The sequence below is a fragment of the Tupaia chinensis genome, unplaced genomic scaffold (genome assembly GCF_000334495.1).
Source record: "Tupaia chinensis unplaced genomic scaffold, TupChi_1.0 Scaffold000262_1, whole genome shotgun sequence".
NCBI lineage: Eukaryota > Metazoa > Chordata > Mammalia > Scandentia > Tupaiidae > Tupaia > Tupaia belangeri.
Genome location: NW_006159742.1, coordinates 860,687 through 871,411, shown reverse-complemented (window position 1 = coordinate 871,411; position 10,725 = coordinate 860,687). Strand labels below are relative to the sequence as shown.

Below are 10,725 nucleotides of genomic sequence, written 5' to 3'. Positions count from 1 at the left end.
AAAAAAAAAAAACAAACAAACAAACAAACAAAAAAAACAAGAGAGGAGCTGGCAAGTGGCATGGTGGTTAAGGCTGCTGGACTCTGACATGGCTGACCATGGTTCGAGTCCCGGACCTCCTGGCGACTTGCTTTCTGACTTTCTCTCTCTTTCTCTTTCTCTCTCTCACTCTGATCAAATTTAAATACGTACATAAATAAAGTTAAAATAATAAATATAATTCTTAAAAAGAAAATAAAGAACAACATAAGAGAAAGCAGAATGAAGGACTAGGAAAGAATGGAGACGGAAGTTACATCTTCTGGTAACCCTTTTGAACCTCCTTGACTGGACAGCTCTGCTGTGTACTCCTACAACACTGTTACCACAGTACTCCAGTCCTACAGGAGCACCTGTCGCAGGCACGGGGTGGTGTTCAATCAGTAAAGCTGAATAAATGACTCTCCGGAGCCAGAAGAAACACAATTTAGTTTCATACTCTATTCTGGCTATTTCCTTTTTTTTTTTTTTCTTTTTCTTTTTCTTTTTTTGGAGATGTTTATGCTATAGGGTGCGTGCACTCACCAGAAGGAGAGACAGAGAGACAGAAAGCAAGAAATCACCCCCCAGTAGGGAGGGCCAAGCCGCAATCCCTTGTCCTCCATTCTCCTCTCGGTATCTTGGGCACGCAAGCGCATGTGGTCAGAATGAGTTTAAGCCACCAGGTCTGGGACTCAAACTGTGGTCGGCTACATAGGAGTCCAAAAACATAGCCATTATGCCAACTGCTGGTCCCTATTCTGGCTATTTCACATTGGCATCTATAGTCTACAGTTTCAGGGTTATCAAAAATAATAGATTTCACTTACTTTAAAAAGATACCATATGGGTAGATGAAAATACTATTGGGGTTTGGAAAAGATAAATATGTAGAAAGAAAGGTTTTATATGAGGGGCCTTCGAAAGCTCATGGAAAATGGATATGATAAATTTAAACTTTTTAGCACTAAAACAAACTTGTACCTTTAATTCATTTTTTCCATGAAATTTTCCTCCCTTCCCACATACATATACTTCATGTATATGTAAAGTCTTCAGGGGGATATTTTGGCAAGGCCTGCATTTTAGCTGGATCACTACTTTCAGCTTCCAAACACATTTTAAGATTTTTTAGACTTGAATTACAGAGGACAAATGAGAGTCTGTACCGTAACAGCGTGTGTTCCTAATTCATAATGTGTGCAGTGGCTCATTGTGAGTCTACTAATTCATTGTGATTTCTATTGCCAAAAAAAGCATTTTATTGTTTCCTGAAATATAGTTACATTTCCACTTTCTTTTCTGAGCCCAGGTAGTAATGATATTTAATTATCACTTTAGATTTGATTTATTCCCAATATGCTGATCATAAAAGCATGAAAGAAAAATATTTATTCTCTCATTTCTAGTCATATGCTAAAAATCAGCGAAAGAATAAAAATGTTCATTGGATGAATCAACCATCTTAAAATAGTCCTAACTACATAGGTTTAATGTTTTAATTACTGGTTTGATTCTAATGTCAAGCTACATCTTCTATTTCAAAGTCATATTTATACATAAGCAATCCAAATTGCATGCTACCAGGCCTTTATTAAAGCAGATAAGAGGCACTATAGAACTATGTGCGTATTTATTAATCTTGTGGATGTTTTATAAATAATTAATCACAAATCTCAAGAGATTCATTTCACTGAGCGCGTTCTCATTTTAGTTCTTTGTTCAAACCAAGGACTGGTAACTGAAATGAGAGTAGTTTTCAAAAGCAATTTATTATATTGGATGAGGTTTTAATCAGAATTCTTGCTTAAACTCTAGTTGTCGTGAAAGACAGACACATTGGACACGAGAATGAGCGAGAGCTTGGTCAATAATTATTAAAAGTTCTGGCTTAATTACAGTATCAGAAGAGAACGGTTTTGTTCTGGGTTCACTACAAAAGGTCTATTTAATCACCTACCACTGCCGCATGAAGTCAGTACACCCCTTCTTGGCTTTTGCTTTCAATGTAATTTTCTTGAAAGCTTCCAGAATGATTTTGAATCAGGGAAGCTGAACTCCATCCAACTTATCAGTTGCTAGGAATATTTTCAAACCTACATATTAATATTTCCACTGTTGTACATGAATGATCATAAGATGGCTTCTAGAATTTTACACTTGGTCCCTATACTAAAGCATGAACGTTTGGTTTTAGGTGATACTTGGACATCAAAACAAATGTAAGTATATTTTATAACTGTAAAGTATACTGCGGAATTATATTTGCACTTTTGAAAAATTACGAATGTTTTCCAAGCACAATGAGTTAATTCTTTAACAAGATACATTTGGTAGATATACTAGATATACTGAGTTTGAAAATCACTAAGACCCATAGAAAACTGCAGAGGAAGCAAGTGCCCAAAGTGAAATTCCTAAGCACTAAAACATTCTCACATGCCCTCTCTGGCCATTTCAACACAACAAACGAATATTCGGTCCAAACAATTCGTCCTGTGACTGTGATCTGACTCCACTGACTTTGACAACCTCAAAGTCCCTTTATAGCACACCACTATTTCTCTGCATCCTGTGTTTCAATTCAAAACAGAGAATTTACTAAAAATGATTTGCTTCTGTGAGTCTAATGAGAGGCATTTAGGAAGCAATGAATCATGCATGAGGAACAACCAGTATTGATGAATTCAATCAGGTGTTGACGAACAGATACAAACTCGATTAATTTTCCCAACAGCAAATCAGCTAAGGATATGTTTTTTGGGGAAAAGCACTGCACACAAACATGACAATCAAACCCTTTCCCTCTGGCACTCATAACCCTACTTACAATCATTATCTGGCTGCAATGATTTTCAAGTTATTAGGCATGAAAAGAGTAAGATTTGTTATGTGACATGTGTGACCTGTCCCAAGCAGAGATTAAAATAAGGAAATGGGTCTAAGCATCAACATAATAAGATCCATTGGCTGGAGTTAAGCAATTATCCTTTATTTCACACTCCTCAAAGACAAAGCACTCCTGGGAGACCCAAGCTGTCTTTGCAGCTCTCAGCGACAGCGGGTAAGAGTGGCTCAATCCTGACACCGAATCCCCTGAACAGAATGAACTTGAGATAAACATATTTACTCACATACTGTTGAAGAGCTCACGGTATGTTTCATCACCTTTCCCTTCTGACATCAGGCTATCCAGCTTGTCAATTAGCTTGGCTTCCACCTGAAATATACACAAATATTACTCTTTCTTTCCTTCCCTCCACAAATAGGAATTCCAGGCCAAGTAAAACATTTATTTATGGCAGGGAAAAAAGCCACGGTAAATTTTGTGAAAGTGGCATTATCAGCTGTAGTTAATAGCAGACATCCTTTGGAATTCCAGGGAGCTTATTTAGATGGAGTTACATGACTTCAGATTCCCGGCTGGGTAGCATTTATTGCTGCCAAAGACATCTATCTATTTGTTGATTCAAACACAAATGTTTGCAATCCAGTTTAAACATTTGAATTCTTTTTTTAGGGGCTATAAAAACTGGCAAGCCCTATTACATTTTTTTCATTTTTTTAAATCACTATATATAAGAACATCAGCAAACTAACATATCCACATACATTAATTTAAATCTTTGATGTGTTCTATATCTATTTTCTTTCTCAGAACACTTTGAGGTTGCACTAAATCTTTACTGAAATTGAGAACTTGCCCTATTCATGTACAGATGGTAGATCCATAGAAATATTCTAAGTCAGCAATAAGCAGCAGGAGAAAGGACATATTTCCTGAAAACTGTAGTCAAAACATTTATATTTTCAAGGACATAAATCCTTTGGAACTTGACTATCAGGAAGGGGAAAAAAATCCCTTCATCTGTCTGAAGCAGAAGAGGAGGCAGAAAATGAAAAGCTCTGTGTGACCAGAGAGACTTAAAGCAATTAGGGGTTGGAAAGAATATTTGACTTTGTCAAAGGAAGAGGCCTAATTATTCCTTTAAACTAAATTTCAATCAAGAGATAAAGACAAGGGGGAAGGAAAGTGGGTCCTGCCCTTACAAATGTACAATTTAAAAACAGCCTTTCATTTATCTCCGAGCAGCCTTGAAGATAAATGTCTATACCTGTAAGGGTGAGATACACATGTTCTGGGCTATAGGAGGGTCCTATTAGTACGTATGCAATCAGATCGCTTGTGCAGTTGACAACTGTCTTTAAGATTTGAGGAAGGCTTTATTTGGAGAAGCATGAAGAAGGACCAAATCCCGTGGGCACACAAGTTAGCGCAGTGACTGTATGAGTGACAGCTGGCCTACAGTCTCCATGGCATGGCAAAAACAGCCAATTCCTTATGAAATCTGGTTTTGTAATAAGAACATCTGTCTTCCCTGAACTGGAGCAGAGCTATCAGAACCTATGTGAACGAGAAATGATAGGCTCATCCCCGTGGAATTTCCTTTGCAAGAATTTCCACTGCTTTTTCCTTGAAATTAATTCTCAATGCTTCCAGCAAAGAGCAATAAAACATACTGTGAATCAAATGCTCAAAGCGAAGCCACTCACCGAACACAATGTGTAGACCACTGAGAGCCCAACGATTTCAAGAATCATTAACCCTCTGATTCCTTTGTGCTGTTCCAACTGGGAACAAATAAAGTCCCTGCTAGTTCCTAAACACAGGCCTGGGAAGGCACAGAGTGTTTTAGCTGCAAGGGAATTAAATGGCTTTTCAGGGCTTGCCTGGAGGGTCAGGGAACCCAGGATCAGGGAGAAGAGTCCAAGCCCTCATGGCTTGGGAGTGGACAGGCCTGCCTGGGATCTAGGTCGGGTGCATATCCCCATGCAGAGGTGAATCTGGAAGTTCAGGGATGCTTGAAGAGAACTGAAGCTCTTCCAAGGATGATGAAGAGGAGCACTTCTGCTTACCTGTTTAAAGTTGCCACTGCGCCTCTGCTCCCAATCCATCATATCATGAAAAATAGGAATCATGACATTCCGCAGATCTGGCTGGGGTATCAGGGTCACTTCTAGGAAGGGGCCAATCAAGGCAGGGATGAAATGAAGCTTGTGTTCTCCTACAATGAACAAAATTTGGTAGCATCACTATATTTAGTCTTAATATAATTTCAGAAAATTAATGTTATCAAATTCATTTAAAACTACTGACTTAAGTCTCTTCAGTTATAGTTATGTACTCAAACAAGAAAAGAAAATAATCCATAAGATATAAGAAAACATTATATAAATCATCAGGAAACGGTTATGTGTGTTATTACATAGCAATACATGAACATTTTTATGCAGTCATTAAACATGAGGCTGAAGAAGAATAACATAAGAGAAAGTTTTCCATATAATTAACTAAAAAAGCAAAGTGCAGTACAGTAGGTATAGGAATATCTTCTATAGATATATATTTCACACAGATAGATGATAGTCTATATTATATCCTTTCATGTTAATTATGGTGTTATCTCTGCATGATGAGATTAAGGGTGATTTTCATACCTGAAAAAGGTATTCTTTTTTTTTTTTTTGAGAGGTTTTTGCTATAGAGTGCGTGCGTTTGCCAAATAGACAGAGAGAGACAGAGAGACAGAAAATGAGAAATCACCCCCTGGGGGGATGGCCATGCCGCAATCCCTTCTCCTCCATTCTCCTCTCTGGATCTTGGGCACGCACGCACATGCACCCAGTGCGAATTTTAAGCCACCAGGTCCGGGACCCGAACTGCGGTCGACTACATGGGAGTCCAGCGACATAGCCATTACGCTAATTGCTGGTCCCGAAAAAGGTATTCTTTATCTGTATTATACAACTTTCTTATTTTTTATAACATAATAAACATGAAGCCTAAATAAAAATCTAAATGGTGGCCCCCCAATATGAACATTTTCTGAAAAGACTGCAACATAACAATCATGAACTTAAAATGGTATCATATTGATAATTCAGAGGAACAGAAAGGGAATGGCATGGACAAAGATGATTTCACATAGCAGGTGGGTGTTAAATCTTTATTCTCTTCTATGGTAAATCAAATTCATCTTCTATAGTAAATTTCACGGAGGCATTTCTAATTTTATGATAAAAATGCTGAATACCATGAAATATACATTCTTGGGACCAGCAGATGACAAAATGGTTATGTCGTTGTACTCTCACGTAGTCGACCCTGGTTTGAGTCCTGGACCCGGAGGCTTAAACCTCATGCTGGGGATGAGTGTGTGTATGCCCAAAATCCCAGAGGAGAATGGAGGAGAAGGGATTGTTGCGTGGCTATCTCCCTTGGGGGGTGATTTTTTGCTTTCTGTCTCTCTAGCAAGTGCACATGCCCTGTAGCAAAAACTCTCTCCCTCAAAAAAAAAAAAAAAGAAAGAAATATATATTCTTCTCAAGGGCTAACCTTCAGCATCAAATCTGAAAGCATATGAAACTGAGAGCACACACTTAGAACCCACAGAACAAGTTGGGAGGCTGAGCTGAAGATAGCTGATTTCATGAAAAGGGTAATTTCCTCCTATTACTCATTCCTACCTTTGATCTTTTGTAGTGGGGTTGAATACAAAGAGAATCCTACTGCTTAGTTACTGACCAATTTCAGAGTTAAATGCCTTTACATTAATGAGTTTTCTCTATTCTGCTTTTTGTATTAGAAGCCATTAAAGTGACCCCAGGGCTCAGACATATATGTGCAAGTGGCACTTTGTATAACAAATCCAGAGCACAAATGTATAGTTTAAGCTTATACTGAATTTAAGGAAGCTTTTTTCTTTTTTAATGGGCCATGGAATCCTCTCTCTTTCTAATCAACTTTCCTCAGTAAGGGTTTATAGCATCCAGAGCAACAGCTTGAATTTTTAATTATTAAAATAATTACAAATGCAAAGAGAGAAAGAAATGGTAGGCTCTTCTTTCCTGAACTTGTTTTGATAAGGGACAAATTATTTGTTTAAAAGAAAGTTTAGAAAGTTGAGAAATATAGGTTTTTGCTATAGGGTGTGTGTGCTTGCTGGAAAGACAGAGACAGAGAGATAGAAAGCAAGAAATCACCCCCCCCCCGGGGGGGGATGGCCATGCCGCAATCCTTTCTCCTCCTTTCTCCTCTCGGTATCTTGGGCATGCATGCACACGCACTCAGCGTGAGTTTAAGCCACTGGGTCCAGGTCTTGAACCATGGTCAACTACATGGGAGTCCAGTGACATAGTCATTACGCTAACTGCTGGTCCCTTGATTATTTATTTTTTAAAAATCTTTAAATATTTATTGTTTTTAGGATGTTGCCATAGGGCATGTGCCCTCTCTGGAGAGAGAGAGATGGTATGAGGGAAAGTGAGAAATCACGCCCCAGGAGGGATGGTCACCCTGCAATCCTTTCTCTATTCTCCCCCTGGGATTTTGGGCATGCATGCATTCATACCTAGTGTGATTTTCAAGTCCAGGACTCAAACTGTGGTTGGCCATAGGGGTGTTCAACCTTAACCACCATGCCACCTGCTAGCCCGCCTTTTGTGTTTTGAATATTCCCATTAAGAGAGATACTTATAACTAGTTAAGTCACAATAAAAATCTGGGCTATTGTAAAGATATACATCTAGTATCAAAAAAAAAAATAATAAACATGGCACAACTCATTCTACTTGAGAGAACTGAATAAAACTGCTTGGAGGTGCAATTTCATCTGGATGGTGGTGGGGGCCATAAGAAGCAGCTGGTCTAACCCATGAGTAGAGGTTGTTTCTAGAGAAGAAATAGCCTGTGTAGGCCTGCTACACCCGGAATTTCAGTGTGTTAGATGAGAGATGTGCTGGAATGGAGGATGGCTTGGCTTGTAAGCCAAACTGAATGGCAGAAGGGTGCAGTTCAGCTGTGGGTGCTGGTGGCTATAATCACTGTTTCGTAGGACCATAACTTTGGGGTTAGTGTGAAAGATAGCAGTGACACTGATGTCACAGTGGTGACACTGATGCTCCAAAGTGAAGACTGGCCCAAAACCATAGCCATGGTCATGAAGAGAAGAAGCCAGATTTGAGGAATATTCCTGGCCTGAATGCAGAGGGAAAGTGACAGTGAATACCACTTGTCAAATGAGGCCAAGAGTAGAAAAAGGCACCAGTTCAAGATGGGAGTGGGGAATGACTTCGGTCTGGGGCCTGTTTGAGGGACTCCTAACACTGACTACTCCAGCTGACAGCAACAAGCCTGATACAGGGGTTAAGGCCCGAGGTCCACACTGGAGATGGACTATTTCAGAACTGTAAGTCATAAACAGGGTTTGATGTCACCAGGGTGAATAAAATCACTTTGGCAAACGTATAGAAAAACAAAAGGGGAAAGTGAGCAGTGGAGGCCCTGAGCATATACATTCTAATACAAGAAGAGAGGACAACTACTGAGATGGGGTTGGGAGAGGAAAGAAATAATGGGGAAGGGTGATGTGGCATGGTGGAGAAGAGAAGACTTTTGGAGGAAAGGACAGCCAAGAAGATCAAATGAGGTGTCATTAATCACAGCAGCTGGCACTTGGAAGCTCTGACTCTATGGCAGGCACTCGTGGGCTGTTTTACATGTATGAGTTCATTTATTCCCTGGCAACAACTCCAGGCAGTAGAAATTATCAACTTCCCACTTACAGAAAAAGCAACTAAAATCTTAAGTGAAGCAACTTTTAAGTCACTCGGCTCATGTCTAGCCTTTGAAACCAAGCTCTGGAATGAGTTCTTGTCAACCACAGTGCCAGATATTATCCCTGTGAATGGGACTCCACATAGGCCTTTGGATTTGGCAGAAAAGTAATATCAAGGGAAACCTGATTACAGTGAGTTAATGAGTAAAAATAAAAAAAGGGTAAGCTGGCAAGGATTGCCTGTGTTCCCTCTTAAAGTTTCCTGAGGATACAGGCAAGGAAGCGGATAAACCAGAAATGTGAAAAGGTGGGGAGGAAGAACTTTTTTGCTTTCTGCTGGGAGAGTATAGTCGTATATGCCACTTGGTCAGCATCTTGTCATTGAAGGAATTACATGTCTATTATTCTGTGCAGCTGAAAATGGGAATGGGGAGCCCTCACTCTACCACCCCAGCCTCAGGAATGGGTATATAACACAGGTCTTGTTAAAATAACAGCGTCCTCCCTTGCCCCATGGACTGGTTCATGATAGGCATACCACCCAGCGGGGACAATCAGACCTGAGGGAGTTATTGTTTGTTTATTTGTTTTTTTCCCAAGAGCCTCTAGGAAAGAAGAAATAGGCTTAAAGCAGGCAGCAGCCATTTTCCACTGAATGTGAAGAGTCTGCCTGTGAATAAAATCAGTATTCAGAGCAAAAGAGAGCTAGAAAACACTCTTGAGAAGTCATGATCAAAGCCAGATCCATCTGAAGGCTTCCCAGCTGCATAAGGTGATATATTTAACACTGGTGTAATTGGAATGCTTTGGACTTTGTGTCTGTCAAATGCAACCAAGAGCTCTGATAGAGCAGTGAGAACCTAAGAATCAGTTAGTTCCCTTTGTCAAAGACTCTCTGACCAGGATCTTGCCCATCCCAGGAGACCAAGGTGGCAGTGAGGGAGAGATAGGAGGCTCTGTGCTAAGACCTTAGAGTCTGGACACCCACTGGATTTCCATCCATCTGGAATAGGTACCCCTGACAGAGGCCACTGGTGTGAACCACCTTCTATTGTGAAGATACCTAGCGAGCTCTGTGTCAGCTTGTCAACCACAGTGCCAGATATTATCCCAGGACTATCTCAAACATCTGTTTCAACCAAGGACTAGATGCTCTCTGGCTCTGTCCAGTTCCTCATAACCTCTATTAGTAACAGGCCTATCTCTTCCTTCAGCTGGAAGAGACATAGCAGTCTGTGGCATCTATGTGGTTCTCCATTCCTGGGGATGAGTGCTCCCCAGGAACCTCACACCATCAGAAAGTTGCCCCTTTATCACAGTGTGTTGATTTTGCCTTGGGTTAGTTTCAGTGTAAATTTAGGAGTTTAGACCAAGTGCCTTACTCATTCAGACAGAAATACAGGCCTGGACACAATCTCTAGGCCCTTGCCCACCTGAGAGTCTTTAAAGGACATTACTGAAGCCACAGTTTTTTCCATTTCATCAGAGGTAATATAATTACTTTAATCATCTCTAAATTAACTTATCTATACCCATTATGTGTGAGGAAGTAACCTGGCTTGCAACTTCTTTAGCATTCCTACCTATATTTTTGGTCTAGGTAATCCTTTGTCCTTCTCAAATGACTGCTTAGTTTTCCTCATCAGAGCATAACTATCTAAAAAAAAAAAAATCTTTCTTTCTTTCTTTTAGATTTTTGGCATAGGGCACATATGCTTGCCGGGGGGAGGGGTATGACATGCTGCAATTCCTTCTCTTTCATTCTCCTCTCAGGACTTTGGACACACATGCCCAACATGTTTTTTAAGCTGCAGGGTTCATGACTCTAATTGTGGAGTAGGCCATGTGGGATCCAGTACCTTAACCCCAGAACTTTCCTAATTAATCTAATTAATCAATCTAACTTTGTATATTGTCCTCCAAAAAAAAAAAAAAGAGAGAAAGAGAGAGAGAATGCTTCCAAAACCAGCAAACTCACTGAAATATTAATTCATAGTTCTTTCTACCTCATCCTCCTTACATACACGATTCAAGCAGGTACCTAGCAGCTTGACCTCGGTTATTTTTGTCAAGGTAGAAAGCAGAAATA

The 10,725-nt window shown here is 39.9% G+C and overlaps 1 protein-coding gene across 4 annotated transcripts in view; it reads right to left on the bottom strand.

Moving 5' to 3' along the window:
• The window catches only part of DOCK4 (dedicator of cytokinesis 4), a 164,464-nt gene that overhangs the window by 67,309 nt on the left and 86,430 nt on the right, over positions 1-10,725 (bottom strand). For all 4 annotated transcript variants that reach the window (XM_014588159.2, XM_014588162.2, XM_014588161.2 and 1 more), the window contains exons 15-16: positions 4,936-5,084; positions 3,153-3,238 (exon numbers count right to left, since the gene is read on the bottom strand). In XM_014588159.2, coding sequence (XP_014443645.1) covers positions 3,153-3,238; positions 4,936-5,084 — 235 coding nt within the window. The remainder of the gene's footprint in view (positions 1-3,152; positions 3,239-4,935; positions 5,085-10,725) is intronic.